Source organism: Oncorhynchus nerka, linkage group LG23 (assembly GCF_034236695.1).
Source record: "Oncorhynchus nerka isolate Pitt River linkage group LG23, Oner_Uvic_2.0, whole genome shotgun sequence".
Taxonomy (NCBI): domain Eukaryota; kingdom Metazoa; phylum Chordata; class Actinopteri; order Salmoniformes; family Salmonidae; genus Oncorhynchus; species Oncorhynchus nerka.
In genome coordinates this window covers 23,459,364-23,484,598 of record NC_088418.1, presented here as the reverse complement: position 1 = coordinate 23,484,598, position 25,235 = coordinate 23,459,364, and the positions used below count along the sequence as shown (strand labels likewise).

The following is a 25,235-nucleotide window of genomic DNA, read 5'->3' as shown; positions in this document are numbered from 1 at the left end:
CTGTGGTATATCAGACCGTATACCACGGGTATGAAAAAAACACATATTTTTACTGCTCTAATTAGTGGATAACCAGTTTATAATAGCAATAAGGCAACCCGGAGGTTTGTGGTATATGACCAATGTACCACTACCAAGGTATATGGCCAATATACCACAATGTGGTATATGTGGTACATATACCGCAATGTGGTATTTGTGGTATATGGCCAATATACTGCGATGTGTCATGTCTAAGAACAGCCCTTAGCGGTGGTATATTGGCCATATACCACACCCCCCCGTGCCTTATTGCTTAAATATATCGTATAGTGTACCATATACTGTACCATATCCTATCTGTAACATTTGGTCAGAAACTTTAGTCTTTAGTCAAGAGGTATGTTGGTGACGTTGAACCAAGGCCTGTCATTACTCAGACTTATTCAATCAGTACTTCCTTGACTGAATTACCAGCAACAGGGACCTTGACTGAAATACTGGCAGTGGAACTGCTTTACTGCTAAGGCTAGTGTGTGTGTGTGTGTGTGTGTGTGTGTGTGTGTGTGTGTGTGTGTGGCTAAAATGTTATTTTCCAGTTGAGTTGGGGCTATCACTGTTGATCCCAGGGACATTTAAGTAGCTAACTATAGTAGCACTTTGTGTGCATCAATATACATGAGGTGGTGAGAATGAAAACAGTGTTGAACATGCAGATCTCAGATCTCAGTTGACCATGTGGCACGTACTAGCTTCAAATGGCATTTCAATTCGTTTCTTTCTCCTCCCTACAAAATAATATTTTGTTTTGATGTAGTGAATTCAAGTTATTTCGGGCTCCCGTTGTGTGACACAGATTCACAGAAGTTTGAGTTTGTTAAGGAGGAATTTAGGTCACACCTGATTTCACAGCTCTTAAGTAAATAAGTAAAACCTTTCATCTGTTATTTAAAAGCTCCTTATAAATGTTCTGTAATTCTCTACCTTTAGTTTTTCATGGAGAAATCAGGGCCGGTGTCAGAGTGGGATCAGGTCCCTCCTGTCCATGTAATCACATTCATTATGATCTAATAGGCAAAACTGATCGTAGATCAGCACTCTTACTCTAAGACACTATATGAATACCGCCCCGGCCCCAGACCCCGGCCCCAGACCAAATACACCATACGCTTGCCACTCAAATATTGCACCAGTGGACCTGAATATAAACTATATAAAGTGTACAATCAGACACACACTCCTGACGTTTATTCAAGCACTTTGGTGAGACATGATGCATATCTGAAATCTGAAATCAAGTTAATCAGTCTTTCGGAGTTCACAAAGACATTTCTCATTGAGAGCTTTCATCATAGACCTCTGAGTTGGCCTTTTTAAACTGCCGTTTAAGCCTTGTGATCCAGCTTGTGTATCTCACTGTCCTGTGATCGATTCCAATGTGATTCATTTTGAAGGCAATACTCTGGATTTCAATGGTGCTGTTCACCCTCTACAATTTATTCTCAGTATTGTTTTGATATAAAAAAAAAAACTACAATACAATAGCAGAGACACATTAAACTACTACCATTTGCATTTCATTATTCCCCAATTGAGTACAATTGCAATCCCCTCTCCCCTTATTATTATTTTATGCATTTTTCCTTGTTGCCATGGCAAACCAGTGGAAAAAAGAAAAGAGGTCCTTGCGGTTGTCTTGGATACGAGAGCTTTCCCCCTGTGATGCAATGAGAGGAGGAGAGGAACCTGTGGGAGTGCAGGCAGGGTTATTTTTAGGCGTGACGCGTGCCACGCGTGGATTAGGATTTGGTTGTGGTGTATGTGTGTGTGCGTGCGTTTGTGTGTGTCTGTTTCTGTCAGAGTATGTGTGTGTCAAATAGTCTGTGTCTGTCAGTAACAGTGTGTGTGGGTGAGAAAAAAGGGTTTGTGTGTGTGCGTGTTGGCATCACAGATTTAAGGTGCAACCTACCTGTTGGGGGTAGATATAACACCTGTGTGCCAGGACCACACATTAAGAAAGTAGGTGCTGGCTCCTGGCCAAGATGTGGATCCAAGACACCTAGCTTATGTAACATAAAACCTTTCACAAATATATATCAGAAACCTGTAAATGACTGTATAGAAATAGAAATGCTACCCTCAGTGTTTCGCACTCCTCTCTCTGAGATTGTGTTAATCCTGTTGTCGTCCATCCCTCTGTTTGTGTGGCTCTAGCCCAGTGTCAGTGTTTCTCTCCACCTCAGCGTTGCGCTTCTCTTAATTGGTTGGCAGGGTGGAGAGATGATGATTGCAGGCCTGCGCTGCGAGCATGATGTCATAGCAGCTGTGGTGTCGATGTAGCCTGGGCTCAGTATGACAGAGAACATGGGACTTTGGATCACACCTAAAGACAAAGCAGTCCCCACAATAAAAAAAAGACCTAGCAGGAGCACAGCTACAGGCCCCGATCTCTGTTGTAGAATCTAATGCAACTATTGTACATTTATATACCCTTATTATTTAGAGTGGAAAGTGCTTTATAAAGGCTTAATCGCTTGATTACAATTTCATCCGTTTTCATAATAGGCTAAGAAAATGATATCATTCGGTGTGCAGCGTCATTGGGCTGATTTTGCCCCTGCATAAGAAACGCTCCGGAAAAAAGGAGAGGGAGAGAGCTGGCGAAATAAAGCAGGAAAATGCTGACCCCTCTCTCTCTCTCTCTCTTCACCCTCTGTAAACCCAGCTCAAGCATGGCCAAGGCTGCCTGCAAGCTGCCTGCATACTTTTAACAAGCTCTGTCATTTGTGTGTGCGTGTTTGTTGTGCGTCTATGTGTGAGAGAGCAACTGTATGTGTGTGTGTGCGCGCGTCTGTGTGTGCTTTATCGTGTGTGTGCCTGCCTGTGTGCTCTGTCATTTCCCAGTGTGAACACCGGAGGGCTGGGGAGGGAGGGATAAGCTGGGGGGGGGGTGAACTGGTGTGAATGTTTTAAGAGCCTGATCTGCTTAGATCAGAGTTATACAAAGCCCTGGGCAGTGGTAGAGTACATTTCACACTCTGGGTTTCAGTGTGTTTCAATGGCACAGCAGGAACTACAATTCAAGCTTCTGTCTAAGTGTTGATGTGGTGGTATGTTGATGTTGATGTGGTGCGAATATACTCATCTGCATAGACACACACTTTTTAGATGATGATTGTGCTTTATGCTTTATACTGTAGGAAGTGAATGTGTGTGTGTGTGTGTGTGTGTGTGTGTATGTGATGAGGCGGTTGAATGATAGACTTTCCCTCCTATTTGGCTACCACCCCTTCACCCTGACCACAGTCTGCTGTATATTGTCATGGCAACCAGGCATTAGCATCATTGGATGCTGTTCTCCCTCATCGACTTCACTTTTTCCACCTCTGTTCCATTTCTCTCTCTCTCTCTCTCTCTCTATCTCTCTCTCTCTCTCTCTCTCTCTCTCTCTCTCTCTCTCTCTCTCTCTTTCTCTCTCTCTCCCTCTCTCTCTCTCACTCTCTCTCTCTCTCTCTCTCTCTCTCTCTCTCTCTCTCTCCAGCTCTCTCACACACTAACGTCTCACTCGACTCTTCAATCCGTTGCTATTTGTCCTTGATTTCTCACTGCTGTAATGTAACACAATTCTAGGACTCTTCTTCACAAATCCATCGGCAAACAATTTATTTAGAACATGTCTGAAGTTGTTGAGCCTCTCCAGTCAGTTCCTGATGACATTAAGCGTAATGCCAATGGGTTCAATCAGATGCCTTAACGATCCTCTCCAAGCTAGTACAACATGTTATCCTGCTTACTGTAGCCAATCTCTTTAACTAGCTATAGTTGACTTCGTGGAAACTGAGTTGGACAGTGTGGGTGTTACCTATAATTAGACACTGACAACAGGGGAATGGGCATGTGTGGGCATGGGAACTATACTGGGACTGGGTGGGCGTAAATAACATGAGGGAGAACTCCCTCAGTCTCCCTCTACCGCTTTTTGTCTGCTTCTCTTATTGTCCCTCCCTCCTCTTGGTCCATTTCTCCAGTTGGATGTTTGAGGGTGGTCGTTTTCATAACTGATGAATAATTCATGTTTGTTTACCATGTTCTTCTCCCTACCTCTCTCATTCTCCCTCTCCAGCTGACCTAACAAGATTCAAAGAAGAGGATTTGGGAGGACCAGATTTCCAAAATGCCCGTGGCATCATCCAGCTCGGACTCTGGTAAGTGGCTTGGCCTCAGCGTGACGGAGCGATAGAAAGAGATAGAGATAGCGAGAAAGGGGTGAAACCCGTGTGTCTGTGTGTGTGTGTACAGTTGAAGTCGGAAGTTGACATACACCTTAGCCAAATACATTTAAACTAAGTTTTCACAATTCATTTAATCCTAGTAAAAAATTCCATGTCTTAGGTCATTTAGGATCACCACTTTATTTTAAGAATGTGCAATGTCAGAATAATAGTAGAGAGAATTTCATCACATTCCCAGTGGGTCAGAAGTTTACATACACTCAATTAGTATTTGGTAGCATTGCCTTTAAATCGTTTAACTTGGGTCAAACGTTTTGTGTAGCCTTCCACAAGCTTCCCACAATAAGTTGGGTGAATTTTGGCCCATTTCTCCTAACAGAGCTGGTGTAACTGAGTCAGGTTTGTAGGCCTCCTTGCTCGCACATGCTTTTTCAGTTCTGCCCACAAATGTTCTACAGGATTGAGGTCATGCCTTTGTGATGGCCACTCCAATACCTTGACTTTGTTGTCCTTAATCCATTTGGCCACAACTTTGGAGGTATGCTTGGGGTCATTGTCCATTTGGAAGACCCATTTGCAACCCATCTTTAACTTCCTGACTGATGTCTTGAGATGTTGCTTCAATATATACACATAATTTTCCTACCTCATGATGCCACCTATTTTGTGAAGTGCACCAGTCCCTCCTGCAGCACAGCACCCCACAACATGATGCTGCCACCCCCGTGCTTCACGGTTGGGATGGTGTTCTTCGGCTTGCAAGCTTCGCCCTTTTTCCTCCAAACATAACGATGGTCATTATGGCCAAACAGTTTTACTTTTGTTTCATCAGACCAGAGGACATTTCTCCAAAAAGTACGATCTTTGTCCCCATGTGCAGTTGCAAACCGTAGTCTGGATTATTTATGGTGGTTTTGGAGCAATGGCTTCTTCCTTGCTGAGCGGCCTTTTAGGTTATGTCGGTATAGGACTCGATTTACTGTGAATATAGATACTTTTGTACCTGTTTCCTCCAGCATCTTCACAATCTTTCATCTCTAGGAGACAGAACGCGTCTCCTTCCTGAGCGGTATGACGGCTGCGTGGTCCCATGGTGTTTATACTTGTGTACTATTGTTTGTACAGATGAACGTGGTACCTTCAGGCATTTGGAAATTGCTCCCAATGATGAACTAGACTTGTGGAGGTCTACAAAAAAATTCTGATGGTCTTGGCAGATTTTCTTTTGATTTTCCCAAGCAAAGATGCACTGAGTTTGAAGGTAGGCCTTGAAATACATCCACAGGTACACCTCCAATTGACTCATATGATGTCAATTAGCCTATCAGAAGCTTCTAAAGCATGACATCATTTTCTGGAATTTTCCAAGCTGTTTAAAGCACAGTCAACTTAGTGTATGTAAACTTCTGACCCACTGGAATTGTGATACAGTGGTACAGATATAAGTTAAATAATCTGTCTGTATACAATTGTTGAAAAAATGACTTGTGTCATGTACAAAGTAGATGTCCTAACCGACTTACCAAATCTATAGTTTGTTAACAAGAAACTTGTGGAGTGGTTGAAAACTGAGTTTTAATGACTTCCGACTTCCACTCTATCTGTGTGTGTGTGTATGTGTGTGTGTGTATGTGTGTGTGTGTGAGAGAGAGGGAGAGAGAGGGAGATAGAGGTCCAAGGTTTTAATTGTTGACAGGTTTTAACCTTGGGAGAGAGAATGCGAGAGGGTGACAGATAGAGAAAAATAGATAGGGTGAGAGGTGGGATAGGGTGAGAGGAGGGGTGAGAGAGAAAAAGAGAAAGAGAAGATGAAAGGGATGTTTCAACCTTCTCTGATGAATGACACTGGATGAATGACCCCCCCAGTCCAGCATATTTCCACATAACAGAGAGAAACACAGCTAAAAAGAAACAGAGAAGGATGGAGGGGTAAAAAGAGATACAGCGGTGAAGTGGGAGAGAGAGAGAGAGAGAGATAGGGAGAGAGATGGAGCAGGTAGGGACAGTTTATCACGTGGGGCCCTGCAAGTTATCTCCACTCTTCTAATGTGACTTAATGATGTGCCTAATGAAGCAGTGAATTCGGACTCAAACTCAGACTTATCAGTCTGGCTGTCTGGAAGGATCTGCTTGTTATTAGACCTCACTACCCTCACTGACCTTGGTGTGTGCCCCCCTAATGAGGCTTCTCTAGTGGGTATTAGTGTTGGGGTGAGATGTGGGTTTGGGAGTTACGAGATTGGGTGGGCTGATTTCTCTTCAAATAAATCCTTTCAATTCGCTGATTGTGGGCTGATTTCTGTGTTTGCTATTGGACAGAGAGAGGGAGTGGGAGAAGGACATCGACAAGGACAGGGACACAGGACAGACATATACACAATGACAAAGACAGAGACTATTTGTTTATCTCACCATTGGGAGATGGAAGAGAGGGGAAATTCTCTCGTTTGAAGTGTTTTCACCAATGGCTGCCTGACTCAATGTATTACCGAAAGTTGTATGGCCTCTGATGTGAAGTATATGTAGCTCATGAGTTTGAGCAGGCGAGGTGAGGAGGGGAATTTAGATTTATGGCAGTTCAACACCCCTGAGATATTGAATGTGCATTAAATCTGTATTTAGAAATGGCCCGCATGTCAATCTTTGATTGTAAACTACCCAAGGGGGAGATCTCCCTGATGGACTTTTTCTGTAACCAAGAATAAATTGTGCCTCGGAACAATTTCTTGTCTCCCAGTTATCAAAAAAGTTAGCATTTTATAGTATGGCTATTGTTTGGCGCTGATATGCAGCCGGTTACAATTACATTTTGATTTGAAGCGAGGAGGTGGTTCATGCACTCGGTCAATGAAGCCGTAATGTTTTTATGTGCACTGCTTCGTGAGCATAATGCTAATAGCTAGCTACAGCCATAATACAACACAGAGGAATACTTTATTGAGTTTCATAGCTTTCCCAGTCTCTCTTATTACTTGGAATTTGGCAACATCTCGATTCTCCACCCTTTCCCAAAAGCGTGCACTTGCACACTCCTGTCATGAATTTAAAGGTATAGGATTGGTTGGAAGGAGTTTTCATCAGTGTTAAATTCATACGGGAAAGTGTCCAAGTGTAGGGTGGATAATCAGGACACGGCCAACGTGTGGTGAACCATGATGATGTCACTAAACAGGAAGGACGTTCTTGATATAAGCACCAATCAGAAGATTCCTCCCTAAGCCCCCGAGCCCCCCACCCTCCCTCCCTCCCTCCCTCCCTCCCTCCCTCCCCTCCCTCCCTTCCAACACACGCGCACACACACACACACACACACACACACACACACACACACACACACACACACACACACACACACACACACACACACACGGTAGTGGCTAGTAGAAGATCATTGTGCCTTGACTCCCCCTTCCTTTCCAAGCATCGCACCTCCTACGTGAGATGCATCACTCTATCCCTCCTCTTTCCCCCTTTATTTCTCTCTCCCCTTCCTCTCTGCTCTGAGAGGCTTCCATTCAGGGGGAGAGGCTCAGTCATCCTTGGCAGCTCTCAGGAGCTGCAGGTATTGAGAGGGGGAGGAGGAAGAGGAGGAAGAGGAGAGAGAGGCGCTCTGAAGGAGGGGAGGAGAGGAGAGAGGGTGAGAGGAGCTTCTCTCAGGCTGTCTCAGGTGTGAGTGTGTAAGTCGTCGCTAGGTGTGTGTGTGTGTGTGTCGTGGAGGTGTGTGTGTGTACCACACGGCTGGCAGCCTGTTTTGAAGGTTCTCCCTGGAGAACTCTGTCCTGTCCCTGGAGTGCCTGGAGCTCAGTGGGAAAGGTAAGGACAGGCGGATGGGGTGATGCTGATGATGGTGATGGGGGTCATAGAAAGGATGAGGGTTTTAATGGTTTATCTATGGTGAAAGTATTAGGGTTTTAATGGTTTATCTATGGTGAAAGAATTAGGGTTTTAATGGTTTATCTATGGTGAAAGGATTAGGGTTTTAATGGTTTGTCTATGGTGAAAGGATTAGGGTTTTAATGGTTTATCTATGGTGAAAGAATTAGGGTTTTAATGGTTTATCTATGGTGAAAGAATTAGGGTTTTAATGGTTTATCTATGGTGACAGGATTAGGGTTTTAATGGTTTATCTATGGTGACAGGATTAGGGTTTTAATGGTTTGTCTATGGTGAAAGGATTAGGGTTTTAATGGTTTATCTATGGTGAAAGAATTAGGGTTTTAATGGTTTATCTATGGTGAAAGGATTAGGGTTTTAATGGTTTGTCTATGGTGAAAGGATTAGGGTTTTAATGGTTTATCTATGGTGAAAGGATTAGGGTTTTAATGGTTTATCTATGGTGAAAGAATTAGGGTTTTAATGGTTTGTCTATGGTGAAAGGATTAGGGTTTTAATGGTTTATCTATGGTGAAAGGATGAGGGTCTTAATGGTTTATCTATGGTGAAAGGATTAGGGTTTTAATGGTTTATCTATGGTGAAAGGATGAGGGTTTTAATGGTTTATCTATGGTGAAAGGATGAGGGTTTTAATAGTTTATCTATGGTGAAAGGATTAGGGTTTTAATGGTTTGTCTATGGTGAAAGGATTAGGGTTTTAATGGTTTATCTATGGTGAAAGGATTAGGGTTTTAATAGTTTATCTATGGTGAAAGGATTAGGGTTTTAATGGTTTATCTATGGTGAAAGGATTAGGGTTTTAATGGTTTATCTATGGTGAAAGAATTAGGGTTTTAATGGTTTGTCTATGGTGAAAGGATTAGGGTTTTAATGGTTTATCTATGGTGAAAGGATGAGGGTTTGCACTCTGTTGATAGGGGTCATAGAAAGGATGAGTGTTTGGATTCTATGGTTCATCTATGGAAGGGATGCGTGTTTGGATTCTATGGTTCATCTATGGTGAAGGGATGCGGGTTTGGATTCTATGGTTCATCTATGGTGAAGGGATGCGGGTTTGGATTCTATGGTTCATCTATGGTGAAGGGATGCGGGTTTGGATTCTATGGTTCATCTATGGTGAAGGGATGCGGGTTTGGATTCTATGGTTCATCTATGGTGAAGGGATGCGGGTTTGGATTCTATGGTTCATCTATGTTTGGATGGGTTCCACTTACTCCCTGTATGTTTTGGTGTAGAAATAGAAGTGTAGTGTGGTTGTGAGAATTATGAGCTATCTGGGAGATACAAGCGAGACAAATGAGTACCGAAGGCAATAGGGTGTGGATGTGCGAGACTCATTGCTAAGGTGTGAAACTGTATTCACCCAATGTCAGAAATAACTAACAGCGGAATCTCAAGCATATGGGACTACTTATCATTTTGTATGGTGTTCCTGTCCTTTAATTTGACCATTGATCAAGTGGAATTATTACATACTAGCTAAACTATTGTATGTATAGATTCAATGTCCCTTATGACTGAAGGAAAATGAGAGAGTGCATAGAGAGAAAACATGTACTACTTTACGCAGAGCCCTCATATAGCCATAGAAATAGAACCAATCTATTTCATTCTATTTCTATGATAATAACCATTATACTCTTCATGACAAATATGGCTGCCCGTAACAGTAAATGGCCGTGCGTTACAATAACCAGGAGATAGATAGTGACAGCCTCCCATAGAACAAAACTGAATGATAGTACATTGATAATACTGTATGTGCTCTCAGTGTGTGGGGGACGTGCTCTTATAGATTCTATCCATAACTGATGGTATTAATTCATGTTGCATTTATTGCATGCTGTACTGCAAGGAAATGTGTCACTGTACAAATGGGCAGTGGTCGAAATGGAACGTAAAGGAAATTGGATACCTGGTCAGTCGCACAACTGAATGCGTTGAGGCTTTCACAGGACGTACTGGAATTATATGCCTTTGTTAGACAAAATGTTGCGTTGAGACGATCATAAGTAATTGTACTATACATTAAATAAACAGCAAGAGAGAGAGAGAGAGGTGATGGAGGAGTGAATAAGATAACGCTTGAGGTACGTACTGCTGTACAACACAGTGAGGTCGAGATGTAGAAGTCGGACGTTTACATACACTTAGGTTGGAGTCATTAAACTCGTTTTTCAACCACTCCACAAATGTCTTGTTAACAAACTATAGTTTTGGCAAGTCGGTTAGGACATCTACTTTGTGCATGACACAAGTCATTTTTCCAACAATTGTTTACAGACAGATTTTTTCACTTAAAATTCACTGTATCACAATTCCAGTGGGTCAGAAGTTTACATACACTAAGTTGACTGTGCCTTTAAACAGCTTGTAAAATTCCAGAAAATTACGTAATGGTTTTAGAAGCTTCTGATAGGCTAATTGACATCATTTGAGTCAATTGGAGGTGTACCTGTAGATGTATTTCAAGGCCTACTGTCACGCCCTAACCTTAGATTCTCTGTTTTTCTATATATTTTGGTTAGGTCAGGGTGTGACTAGGGTGGGTACTCTAGTTGTTGTATGTCTAGGGTTTTTGTCATCTAGGATTTTTGTATGTCTATGTTGGCCTGATATGGTTCCCAATCCGAGACAGCTGTTTATCATTGTCTCTGATTGGGGATCATATTTAGGTAGCCATTTTCCCCATTGTTAGTTGTGGGATCTTGTCTATGTTTAGTTGCCTGTCAGCACTAGTTTGTATAGCGTCACGGGTCGTTTGGTTGTTTTTGTTCATTCATTAAAAAGAGAATGTACGCATACCACGCTGCACCTTGGTCCGATCCTTATGACGAACGTGACACCTACCTTCAAACTCAGTGCCTCTTTGTTTGACATAATGGGAAAATCAAAAGAAATCAGCCAAGACCTCAGAAAGAAAATTGTAGACCTCCACATGTCTGGTTCATCCTTGGGAGCAATTTCAAAATGCCTGAAGGTACCATGTTCATCTGTACAAACAATAGTAGGCAAGTATAAACACCAGGGGACTACGCAGCCATCATACCGCTCAGGAAGGGGACACATTCGGTCTCCTAGAGATGAACGTACTTTAGTGCGAAAAGTGCAACTCAATCCCAGAACAACAGCAAAGAACCTTGTGAATATGCAGGTAACAGGTACAAAAGTATCTATATCCACAGTAAAATGAGTCCTATATCGACATAACCTGAAAGACTGCTCAGCAAGGAAGAAGCCACTGCTCCAAAACCACCATAACAAAATCCAGACTACGGTTTGCAACTACACATGGGCACAAATATTGTACTTTTTGGAGAAATGTCCTCTAGTCTGATGAAACAAAAATATAACTTTTTGGCCATAATGCCCATCGTTATGTTTGGAGGAAAAAGGGGGAGCTTGCGAGCCAAAGAACACCATCCCATCCGTGAATAACGGGGTGGCAGCATCATGTTGTGGGGGTGCTTTGCTGCAGGAGGGACTGGTGCACTTCACAAAATAGATGGCATCATGAGGATAGAAAATGATGTGGATATATTAAAGCAACATCTCAAGACATCAGTCAGGAAGTTAAAGCTTGGTCGCAAATGGGTCTTCCAAATGGACAATGACCCAAAGCATACTTCCACAGTTGTGGCAAAATGGCTTAAGGATTAAAAGGGCAAGGTATTGGAGTGGCTATCACAAAGCCCTGACCTCAATCCTATAGAGAATTTGTGGGCAGAACTGAAATAGTGTGTGCGAGCAAGGAGGCCTACAAACCTGACTCAGTTTACACTGACAAAATAGACCAAAATTCACCCAATTTATTGTGGGAAGCTTGTGGAAGGCTACGCAAAATGTTTGACCCAAGTTAAACAATTTAAAGGCAATGCTACCAAATACTAATTGAGTGTATGTAAACTTCTGAGCCACTGGGAATGTGATGAAAGAAATAAAAGTTTAAATAAATCATTCTCTCTACTATTATTCTGACATTTCACATTCTTAAAACAAAGTGGTGATCCTAACTGACCTAAAACAGGGATTTTTTTTACCAGGATTAAATGTCATGAATTGTGAAAACTGAATTTAAATGTGTTTGGCTAAGGTGTATGTAAATTTCCGACTTCAACTGTATCTCCTAATAGTAGTTGACGTGACAGGCAAGACAGTCTGTCAGTACTTTCACATTAGTTCTTCATTGAGGAGCTCCCTCCTACCTGGTGCGTTTTGTATTCGCTGTTATTCAGATGCTACAGTGCGCTTCACAGAGCGGTCACATTCGGGAGTGTCACCGACAGAGACACAACCTTCAAATAACATCCGTCTCTCTCTGCCCTCTCTGGACCAGGACCTGTCAGATGAATACTCAATCACATGTCTCAAATGTCAGTAATAAAAGTGTGGGGCCATAGACAGCACTGTTGGGTGTATTATTTCTGAGTGATCCGGATTTGATTATGTGGTTTGGTTATCCTAACAATAAAACCTGGGTTTTATATAGCCATTTTCAAAGACCCAAAGATGGATGGTTTGGTGACACAATGGTGTCATGTTGCTATTGAAATGTTATTATAAACTGGGCGGTTCGAGCCCTGAATGCTGATTGGCTGACAGCTGTGGTATATCAGACCGTGTACCACAGGTATGAAAAAACATGTCTTTTTACTTCTCTAATTATGTTGGTAACTGGTTTATAATAGCAATGGTTGGTGGTATATGCCCAATATACCACTGCTAAGGGCTGTGTCCAGGCACTCTGCATTGCGTCATAAGAACAGCCGTTAGCCGTGGTATATTGGCCATATACCGCACATTCCTCTGGCCTTATTGCGCAATTATAGATTATAATTGTCATTATAAAGTGTGTCTACGCTACACATTTTTCTGTTACCTTCCTGACAGCCATCATATAATAGAGCTGTTGTTCAAACCTGTCATCTTTTTCTGGACATACTACCATTCAATATAATGGGAGGTGCAAGAGTGAAATGTCACTAAATATCACTGGTTGTTGTCTGGACTGATGACCTTCAGCTTGGTAATGAGGTCTGAGCCCTTCTGAGGCACGCAGACAGGGCACAATGACCATCACCATGGAGATGTTGTTGTGATTTCAGTGGCTGGTATACTGCAGGCCCTTCAGAGGGTTTGTTGTGTTCTCAACAGGGAAGGGGGGGGGGGGGGGTTCGGGAATATCTGACAGCCAGGAGGTGTTACACACATACAGTGGGGCGAAAAAGTATTTAGTCAGCCACCAATTGTGCAAGTTCTCACACTTAAAAATATGAGAGAGGCCTGTAATATTCATCATAGGTACACATCAACTATGACAGACAAAATCAGAAAAAGAATCCGGAAAATCACATTGTAGGATTTTTAATGAATTTATTTGCAAATTATGGTGGAAAATAAGTATTTGGTCACCTACAAACAAGCAAGATTTCTGGCTCTCACAGACCTGTAAGAGGCTCCTCTGTCCTCCACTCGTTACCTGTATTAATGGCACCTCTTTGAACTTGTTATCAGTATAAAAGACACCTGTCCACAACCTCAAACAGTCACACTCCAAACTCCACTATGGCCAAGACCAAAGAGCTGTCAAAGGACACCAGAAACAAAATTGTAGACCTGCACCAGGCTGGGAAGACTGAATCTGCAATAGGTAAGCAGCTTGGTTTGACGAAATCAACTGTGGGAGCAATTATTAGGAAATGGAAGACATACAAGACCACTGATAATCTCCCTCGATCTGGGGCTCCACGCAAGATCTCACCCCGTGTGGTCAAAATACACAAGAATGGTGAGCAAAAATCCCAGAACCACACAGGGGGACCTTGTGAATGACCTGCAGAGAGCTGGGACCAAAATAACAAAGCCTACCATCAGTAACACATTACGCCGCCAGGGACTCAAATCCTGCAGTGCCAGACGTGTCCCCCTGCTTAAGCCAGTACATGTCCAGGCCCATCTGAAGTTTGCTAGAGAGCATTTGGATGATCCAGAAGAAGATTCGGTGAATGTCATATGGTCAGATGAAACCAAAATATAACTTTTTGGTAAAAATTCAACTTGTCGTGTTTGGAGGACAAAGAATGCTGAGTTGCATCCAAAGAACACCATACCTACTGTGAAGCATGGGGGTGGAAACATCATGCTTTGTGGCTGTTTTTCTGCAAAGGGACCAGGACGACTGATCCGTGTAAAGGAAAGAATGAATGGGGCCATGTATCGTGAGATTTTGAGTGAAAACCTCCTTCCATCAGCAAGGGCATTGAAGATGAAACGTGGCTGGGTCTTACAGCATGACAATGATCCCAAACACACCGCCCGGGCAACGAAGGAGTGGCTTCGTAAGAAGCATTTCAAGGTCCTGGAGTGGCCTAGCCAGTCTCCAGATCTCAACCCCATAGAAAATCTTTGGAGGGAGTTGAAAGTCCGTGTTGCCCAGCAACAGCCACAAAACGTCACTGCTCTAGAGGAGATCTGCAAGGAGGAATGGGCCAAAATACCAGCAACAGTGTGTGAAAACCTTGTGAAGACTTACAGAAAACGTTTGACCTCTGTCATTGCCAACAAAGGGTATATAACAAAGTATTGAGATAAACTTTTGTTATTGACCAAATACTTATTTTCCACCATAATTTGAAAATAAATTCATAAAAAATCCTACAATGTGATTTTCTGGATTTTTTTTCTCGTTTTGTCTGTCATAGTTGAGTTGTACCTATGATGAAAATTATAGGCCTCTCTCATCTTTTTAAGTGGGAGAACTTGCACAATTGGTGGCTGACTAAATACTTTTTTGCCCCACTGTATATTGTACATTAGACACACACACACACACACACACACACACACACACACACACACACACACACACACACACACACTGCATGCACGCATCCTTTACGCAAATATCAGTCCAAATCAATTGTCACTGTTTATTTTTTTTATTTTATTTCACCTTTATTTAACCAGGTAGGCTAGTTGAGAACAGGTTCTCATTTGCAACTGCGACCTGGCCAAGATAAAGCATAGCAGAGTGAACAGACAACACAGAGTTACACATGGAATAAACAATTAACAAGTCAATAACACAGTAGAGAAAAAAAAGGGGAGTCTATATACAATGTGTGCAAAAGGCATGAGGAGGTAGGCGAATAATTACAATATTGCAGATTAACACTGGAGTGATAAATGATCAGATGATCATGTACAGGTAGAGATATTTGTGTGCAAAAGAGCAGAAAGGTAAATAAATAAAAACTGTGGGGATGAGGTAGGTGAAAATGGGTGGGCTATTTACCAATAGATTATGTACAGCTGCAGCGATCGGTTAGCTGCTCAGATAGCTGATGTTTGAAGTTGGTGAGGGAGATAAAAGTCTCCAACTTCAGCGATTTTGCAAATCGTTCCAGTCACAGGCAGCAGAGTACTGGAACGAAAGGTGGCCGAATGAGGTGTTGGCTTTGGGGATGCTCAATGAGATACACCTGCTGGAGCGCGTGCTACGGATGGGTGTTGCCATCGTGACCAGTGAGCTGAGATAAGGCGGAGCTTTGCCTAGCATGGCCTTGTAGATGACCTGAGCCAGTGGGTCTGGCGACGAATATGTAGCGAGGGCCAGCCGACTAGAGCATACAAGTCGCAGTGGTGGGTAGTATAAGGTGCTTTAGTGACAAAACGGATGGCACTGTGATAAACTGCATCCAGTTTGCTGAGAAGAGTGTTGGAAGCCATTTTGTAGATGACATCGCCGAAGTCGAGGATCGGTAGGATAGTCAGTTTTACTAGGTAAGCTTGGCAGCGTGAGTGAAGGAGGCTTTGTTGCGGAATAGAAAGCCGACTCTTGATTTGATTTTCGATTGGAGATGTTTGATATGGGTCTGGAAGGAGAGTTTGCAGTCTAGCCAGACACCTAGGTACTTATAGGTGTCCACATATTCAAGGTCGGAACCATCCAGTGTGGTGATGCTAGTCGGGCAAGCGGGTGCAGGCAGCGATCGGTTGAAAAGCATGCATTTGGTTTTACTAGCGTTTAAGAGCAGTTGGAGGCCACGGAAGGAGTGTTGTATGGCATTGAAGCTCGATTGGAGGTTAGATAGCACAGTGTCCAATGACGGGCCGAAAGTGTATAGAATGGTGTCGTCTGCGTAGAGGTGGATCAGGGAATCGCCCGCAGCAAGAGCAACATCATTGATATACACAGAGAAAAGAGTCGGCCCGAGAATTGAACCCTGTGGCACCCCCATAGAGACTGCCAGAGGACCGGACAACATGCCCTCCGATTTGACACACTGAACTCTGTCTGAAAAGTAATTGGTGAACCAGGCAAGGCAGTCATCCGAAAAGCCGAGGCTACTGAGTCTGCCGATAAGAATATGGTGATTGACAGAGTCAAAAGCCTTGGCAAGGTCGATGAAGACGGCTGCACAGTACTGTCTTTTATCGATGGCGGTTATGATGTCGTTTAGTACCTTGAGTGTGGCTGAGGTGCACCCGTGACCGGCTCGGAAACCAGATTGCATAGCGGAGAAGGTATGGTGGGATTCGAGATGGTCAGTGACCTGTTTGTTGACTTGGCTTTCAAGACCTTAGATAGGCAGGGCAGAATGGATATAGGTCTGTAACAGTTTGGGTCCAGGGTGTCTCCCCTTTGAAGAGGGGGATGACTGCATGCAGCTTTCCAATCCTTGGGGATCTCAGACGATATGAAAGAGAGGTTGAACAGGCTGGTAATAGGGGTTGCGACAATGGCGGCGGATAGTTTCAGAAATAGAGGGTCCAGATTGTCAAGCCCAGCTGATTTATACGGGTCCAGGTTTTGCAGCTCTTTCAGAACATCTGCTATCTGGATTTGGGTAAAGGAGAACCTGGAGAGGCTTGGGCGAGGAGCTGCGGGGGCCGGAGCTGTTGGCCGAGGTAGGAGTAGCCAGGCGGAAGGCATGGCCAGCCGTTGAGAAATGCTTGTTGAAGTTTTCGATAATCATGGATTTGTCGGTGGTGACCGTGTTTCCTAGCCTCAGTGCAGTGGGCAGCTGGGAGGAGGTGCTCTTGTTCTCCATGGACTTCACAGTGTCCCAAAACTTTTTGGAGTTGGAGCTACAGGATGCAAACTTCTGCCTGAAGAAGCTGGCCTTAGCTTTCCTGACTGACTCGTGTATTGGTTCCTGACTTCCCTGAACAGTTGCATATCGCGGGGACTGTTCGATGCTATTGCAGTCCGCCACAGGATGTTTTTGTGCTGGTCGAGGGCAGTCAGGTCTGGAGTGAACCAAGGGCTGTATCTGTTCTTAGTTCTGCATTTTTTGAACGGAGCATGCTTATCTAATATGGTGAGGAAGTTACTCTTAAAGAATGACCAGGCATCCTCAACTGACGGGATGAGGTCAATGTCCTTCCAGGATACCCGGGCCAGGTTGATTAGAAAGGCCTGCTCACAGAAGTGTTTTAGGGAGCGTTTGACAGTGATGAGGGGTGGTCGTTTGACTGCGGCACCGTAGCGGATACAGGCAATGAGGCAGTGGTCGCTGAGATCCTGGTTGAAGACAGCGGAGGTGTATTTGGAGGGCCAGTTGGTCAGGATGACGTCTATGAGGGTGCACTTGCTTACAGAGTTATGGTTGTACCTGGTGGGTTCCTTGATGATTTGTGTGAGATTGAGGGCATCTAGCTTAGATTGTAGGACTGCCGGGGTGTTAAGCATATCCCAGTTTAGGTCACCTAACAGAACAAACTCAGAAGCTAGATGGGGGGCAATCAATTCACAAATGGTGTCCAGGGCACAGCTGGGAGCTGAGGGGGGTCGGTAGCAGGCGGCAACAGTGAGAGACTTATTTCTGGAGAGAGTAATTTTCAGAATTAGTAGTTTGAACTGTTTGGGTATGGACCTGGAAAGTATGACATTACTTTGCAGGCTATCTCTGCAGTAGACTGCGACTCCTCCCCCTTTGGCAGTTCTATCTTGACGGAAGATGTTATAGTTGGGTATGGAAATCTCTGAATTTTTGGTGGCCTTCCTGAGCCAGGATTCAGACACGGCAAGGACATCAGGGTTAGCAGAGTGTGCTAAAGCAGTGAGTAAAACAAACTTAGGGAGGAGGCTTCTAATGTTGACATGCATGAAACCAAGGCTTTTTCGATCACAGAAGTCAACAAATGAGGGTGCCTGGGGACATGCAGGGCCCGGGTTTGCCTCCACATCACCCGCGGAACAGAGAAGGAGTAGTATGAGGGTGCGGCTAAGGGCTATCAAAACTGGTCGCCTAGAGCGTTGGGGACAGAGAATAAGAGGAGCAGGTTTCTGGGCATGGTAGAATATATTCAGGGCATAATGCACAGACAGGGGTATGGTGGGGTGCGGGTACTGCGGAGGTAAGCCCAGGCACTGGGTGATGATGAGAGAGGTTTTATCTCTGGACATGCTGGTTGTAATGGGTGAGGTCACCGCATATGTGGGAGGTGGGACAAAGGAGGTATCAGGGGTGTGAGGAAGGAATAGGACTAGGGGCTCCATTGTGAACTAAAACAATGATAACTAACCTGAGCAATAGTATACAAGGCATATTGACATTTGAGAGAGACATACAGCGATGCATACAGTGAACACAGGTGTTGAATTGGGAAAGCTAGCTAAAACAGTGGGTGAGACAACAGCTAATCAGCTAGCATAACAACAGCAGGTGAGATGGCATTGACTAGGCAACTCGGCCGACAGATAAAACAAACAAGCAGAATGGAGTACCGTGATTAATGGACAGTCCAGCGTGCATCAGCTATGTAGCCAAGTGATCAGAGTCCAGGGGGCAGCGGTGGATGGGGCAGGGGGGCTGGGCTGGCGAGTGTTATCCAGGTTAAGAAAACTAACAATGACTAAATAGCTTGTAGCTAGCTAGCTGGTTAGCTTCTGGAGGTTCTTGAGTGTGTTCTAAAAATAAAGATAATAGCGATTCCGTATCACATTGGGTGAGGCAAGTTTCCGGAAGGTATAAACAATTTTTTTTTTTTTTAATCGGGAAGAGATAGAGTACATATGGGCCACTGCGTTTTTGGGACGCGGCGGGACGGTTAGCAGGCCTGTGCTAACAAGCTAACAGATTAGCAGGCCGGGGTAAACAAGGTAGTAGTTAGCGGACCTGGGCTAAACAAGCTAGCAGTTAGCGTGCCGAACTAGCAAGCAAGGAGATAGCGAGGGCTAGAGAGTTAGCCTTTGGAGGACGTCGCGATGGGGTGAGTCTGTTTATTCCTCTTCATGCAGTGATATCGATAGACCGGTCGTAGTCAAGGTATTGTAGCCCAGGAGTATGCTAGGAGCTCTGGCCGGGCTAGCTTCAAGCTACGTGGGTGGAAACGCTAGCCAGGAGTAATCAACCAGGGTTGCTGTTTCGCTCGATAGCTAGTTGCGAGGATCCAGCTGAAGAATGTTCTGTTTGTGGTGGGAATCCGGGGGTAAAAAAAATTAATTAGGTCCGTTATGCTCTGGTTAGTTGATGACCGCTAGCATAGCTGGTAGTTAGCTGGCTAGCTTCAGTTGAGAGGGTCCGGTTCCGAAGTAAATATAACTACTTTAGGAAAGTAGCTACATTGGCGGGTTGAAGAAGAGTATTTGGAAGCTTAGGTTTAGCAAAATGTTTTTAAGGATATGCGAAGAAAAAAATATCTAAAAAATATCTAAAACGAAAAAGAGACGATATTTACAGAGAGACGATACGACAGGACAACTACTGCTACGCCATCTTGGACTGTGTGAATGTTGACTTCAACTCTGAGATCTACATGCTAGAACTCTTTCACACTCTAGGCTGGCTCAATTTATAATACAATACCTTGTGTTGGATGGCATTTTGGATTCTTTTTGATGTAGCCTAGATCTCAATTGACGTAGAAATGACTTAAACCAAATCGAAACTGTGTAGAAATTATAATGAACCTACATTTAGTCTCGTCACTCTGTCCAGCTTGCTAACAGTCATGGAAACGAGAGCTAGACAGTCAGGGACCATCAAAAATGGAAAAAGTGATAGTTAGAGGACAATTTTGAGCAATGTTTTACGGCAAGGAAATATAATACATTTTTAATGTTGCCCTCCAGCCCTCGGTGAATTGTGAATTTGGCCCGTGGGGAAATTGAGTGTGACACCGCTGACCTAAACCATCTAAACTGGAACTATGCTGGTCTATGCTGTTGTTTTCAGCAGGGAGGACAAGCTATTGATTAAAAGTGTGTGTTCCATCATAAGTTGTTGAACAGTGACAGACCACTCAGGAATAAGCTCCACTCCAAGACGTCTACTGAATATTGTCCACCGACACTCATCTTTACCTGAGGCCTTAGTTTAATTACACAACTGTAAGGAAGCAGGGGATATTATCATAGTACAGTTTCATATCTGTCAAATGTAAAGTTTTAAAAGGCTTACTCCCGATAGGTGATTTGATTTATAAATCGCTCCACAGCAGTGCACTCACTTCAAAAAAATTGAACAGCAATGACTTAGTCATATCAAACACCTCATTGATTCATTCAGAGGGAGCAATGTCGAAAGAGGATTTCAGGGAAACTACCCAAATAGCTTACCGAAACACTACCTGTTAAGACCCTCGAGACATGCCAGTGTAAATTACCGAGTAGTCCTTTAGCAAATTCAAATCCGACATTTTGGCTGTCTTCAAACGCTTTGTCTCTAGACATCATTAGTCTGTATTTCCTACATCCTTCAAACCTCTACAAAACCAATATCCACAGTACATCCTGTTGTTATTGTCAGGCGCTCCATAGAGGCGTGTGTATTTGTATGTGTGTGTGTGTGTGTGCATGCACTTGGAAATGACTGTCTATCTGCTAAAACCAGTGTCTGCTCCTCTGTGACACAATCCCCATATCACCTGACCCCAGATCTGTATGTACTTTAGCTAACCCCTCTGACATACAGTACCAGTCAAAAGTTTGGACACACCTACTCATTCAAGGATTTATCTTTATTTTTACTATTTTCTACATTATAGAATAATAGTGAAGACATCAAAACTATGAAATAACACATTTGGAATCATGTAGTAACCAAAAATAATATTGAATATTTGAGATTCTTCAAAGTAGCCACCCTTTGCCTTGATGACAGCTTTGTACACTCTTGGCATACCAGCTTCACCTGGAATGCTTTTTCAACAGTTCCCACATATGCTGAGCACTTGTTGGCTGCTTTTCCTTCACTCTGCGGTCCAACTCATCTCAAACCATCTCAAATTGGGTTGAGGTCTGGTGATTGTGGAGGACAGGTAATCTGATGCAGCACCACATCACTCTCCTTCTTGGTCAAATAGCCCTTACACAACCTGGACGTGTGTTGGGTCATTGTCCTATTGAAAAACAAATGATAGTCCCACTAAGCACAAACCAGATGGGATGGTGTATCGCTGCAGAATGCTGTGGTAGCCATGCTGGTTAAGTGTGCCTTGAATTATAAATAAATCACTGACAGTGTCACCAGCAAAGCACCCTCACACCTCCTCCTCCATGCTTCACGGAGGGAACCACACATGCGGAGATCATCCGTTCACCTACTCTGCGTCTCACAAAGACACGCTGGTTGGAATCAAAATATCAAATTTGGACCAAAGGACAGATTTCCACCGGTCTAATGTCCATTGCTCATTTCTTGGCCCAAGCAAGTCTCTTCTTCTTAGTGGTGTCCTTTAATAGTGGTTTCTTTGCAGCAATTTGACCATGAAGGCCTGATTCACGCAGTCTCCTCTGAACAGTTGAAAATTAGATGTGTCTGTTACTTGAACTCTGTGAAGCATTTCTTTGGGCTGTAATTTCTGAAGCTGGTAACTCTAATAAACGTATCCTCTGCAGTAGAGGTAACTGTGGGTCTTCCTTTCCTGTGGCGGTCCTCATGAGAGCCTGTTTCATCATAGCACTGACCTTCATGTCTTAAAATAACGATGAATTGTAATTTCTCTTTGCTTATTTGAGCTGTTCTTGCCATAATATGGACTTGGTCTTTTACCAAAAAGGGCTAACTTCTGTATACCAGCCCTACCTTGTCACAACACGAAGGAAAGAAATTCCAAAAAGTAATTTTTAACATTTTAAATGCATTCCAGGTGACTACCTCATGAAGCTGGTTGAGAGAATGCCAAGAGTGTGCAAAGCTGTCAATTAGGCAAATGGTGGCTACTTTGAAGTATCTGAAATATAAAATATATTTAGATTTGTTTAACACTTTTTTGGTTACTACATGATTCCATATGTATTATTTCATAGCTTTGATGTCTTCACTATTATCCTACAATGTAGAAAACAGTAAAATAAAGAAAACCCTTGACTGAGTAGGTATGTTCAACCTTTTGACTGGTACTGTATGTATGGCATGACAATGACAGACAGATCTCAGACCAGTGTATTCCCTATGTGGATTCACTACACAACAAAAACACCCACACCCCCTGCCTCCCTCACTGGAGCCGTAGTGCTCCATAGCAACCGGTTGCCTCCTCTATTGCTGAGGTTAATGTTCCCCACTGTGTTCCCGAAGCACTAACCTAACGTAGCAGGCGTAAAAATGGCATTTCTTTCTTTCGGGTCCTGACGAGAGAGAAAAACTCTCTGCGGAGGTTATCTTCTGCACTGTTCAACCAGTCCAGTAAATGTGGAGGAGGAGTTAAGATGGAGGGTCGCCTTGGTAACGTCCAAAAGCGTAAATTGCGTCACAGGCTCTCTTTCCATTTCCCCTGAAAACCGTATGCATCCGGTTGAGAATAATCCCCGCAGAGGGTGCTGAAACACAAACAATAAGAACTTTCATGTGCAACATTGGTGCTTTAATTGCAGCTGTTGTTAGCATGGGAATGCTAAACCGCATAGCATGAGAATGCATGAGTGTGTGTGTAACTCAAGGTAGTCCCCTCTCCCTATTATTTGTTCTAGTTTAAAGATGTCTACCTTTTCCCCTAAAGCAAACAGAGGTTATTACAACCGGTATTACAACCGATTGTATTGTTTTCGTTGTGGTACCTTAGCGGCTTCCCCATGACATCAACTGAAGCTTAGCAATCAATGGCTGGTCACCTGTGGCCTCATGCTGTTGTTTTGGGTGAATATGGACCAGAAGGGAGCATTCTTTGATGTAGTTTTATCTTTTGTGATGGGCTAGTGGCCAAAGCCTTCGTCTGTCTGCCATCTTAGACTGTTAATAAAGCCAGTGGGATGTGGTAATCTTGCTGACTGCTCTACACGCTTATACAGGGGTGCAACTTTGGTTTAGGAAGGGAGGGAGGGGGGGGGGGGGCAAACACTCCAAACAGCCTACCCAACACTCAGAGGCGTTCGTATAGTCCAAAAGCACACCGTTGCCTTGTTTTGTATTACATTCCAATGATACAATTGGGGGGGAGACAAAAATGCAATTTCAGAATGTGGGGAGCCCGTCCCCAGTGAAAGTTGTGCCCCTCTTCTTGTAAAAAAGGGCTCTTTAGCTGTCCCTACAGGATAACCCTCTTTGATTCCAGGAAGAACCCTTTTGGGTTCTATTCAGTACCCTCTGTGGAATGGGTTCTACGTGGAACCCAAAAGGGTCCTATCTGGAAACCTGTTGTGAGCCTCCCACTTCAACGCTCTTAGTTGTTGCGGAAATTGACCCACGATACTGTTTCATTTCTGCATCTATGTCATATCGCTGAGTCTGTCTTCAAACCGTAATTCAACGATAGTTGATTAGTTGATTCCTGTACAAATGCTTGCGTTTTTACTGTTTTTACTGTGTACATCAATTGTGGGATAGAGATAGATGAGTACTTCTTTAGTGTGGTTGAAACTATTAAATCCTGGCAATGGTAGCTGGACACAGTTCATAGGGGAGGATTTCACAGTAATCGTTCCCCTACTAATTTAATATGTAAAGATGATATTGTGTTTGAATTTGAAACACAATAGCAAGCATTACACAGATTCCGCATACACTATGGGAAAGGGATCACCTGAACTAATACTGACATCTAAACCTACCTATGTTGGTGAACTTCTGACCTGTACTCTTCTTACTCTTAATTCTACAACTCTTTTATTGTAGTGTAGGTCGGGGAAAGTGAGCGAGGCAACCCAATCTGGCAACTGACACAGAGCAGCAAGGCATTGCGACACAAGAAGGAGGCCATGTTGGATTTGTGATAATCCTTCTGAATAATACAACAATGACAGCAGTAACCAACCGCTGTTGAATAGGGCCATTATTGTCTTGTCGCTTTCACAACTTCGCTCGTAATCTACCTAGATGGCAAACCTATTCCAAAAGCATGGCTAGGCTACTTCTTTCCCCTCCTCTGTTATTTAGCTCTCCTTTATATCTTATTCAAGCCATGTAAAGAGCCTACTGTGATGCCTACATGATGTCAGCATTGTCGGAATGAGGGGAATAAGAACAGGAGTAAATGTGAGGGGAGGGAGGGAGGGAGGGAGGGAGGGAGAGAGGGAGGGAGGGAGAGAGGGAGGGAGAGAGGGAGAGAGGGAGGGAGGGAGGGAGACTCACTGGATTCTCCGATGGATTCTCCAATTACAGTGAATCAAATCAAATCAAATCAAATGTATTTATATAGCCCTGCGTACATCAGCTGATATCTCAAAGTGCTGTACAGAAACCCAGCCTAAAACCCCAAACAGCAAGTAATGCAGGTGTAGAAGCACGGTGGCTTGGAAAAACTCCCTAGAAAGGCCAAAACCTAGGAAGAAACCTAGAGAGGAACCAGGCTATGTGGGGTGGCCAGTCCTCTTCTGGCTGTGCCGGGTGGAGATTATAACAGAACATGGCCAAGATGTTCAAATGTTCATAAATGACCAGCATGGTCGAATAATGATAAGGCAGAACAGTTGAAACTGGAGCAGCAGCACGGTCAGGTGGACTGGGGACAGCAAGGAGTCATCATGTCAGGTAGTCCTGGGGCATGGTCCTAGGGCTCAGGTCCTCCGAGAGAGAGAAAGAAAGACAGAAGGAGAGAATTAGAGAACGCACACTTAGATTCACACAGGACACCAAATAGGACAGGAGAAGTACTCCAGATATAACAAACTGACCCCAGCCCCCCGACACATAAACTACTGCAGCATAAATACTGGAGGCTGAGACAGGAGGGGTCAGGAGACAC

General features: G+C 43.7%; 1 protein-coding gene across 2 annotated transcripts in view; it reads left to right on the top strand.

The window, feature by feature from the left end:
- Positions 1-25,235, top strand: part of mpp2b (MAGUK p55 scaffold protein 2b) — a 54,218-nt gene that overhangs the window by 6,826 nt on the left and 22,157 nt on the right. For both annotated transcript variants that reach the window (XM_029629335.2, XM_029629334.2), the window contains exon 2: positions 4,103-4,184. In XM_029629335.2, the coding sequence (XP_029485195.1) occupies positions 4,154-4,184 (31 nt within the window). In that variant the 5' untranslated portion in view covers positions 4,103-4,153. The remainder of the gene's footprint in view (positions 1-4,102; positions 4,185-25,235) is intronic.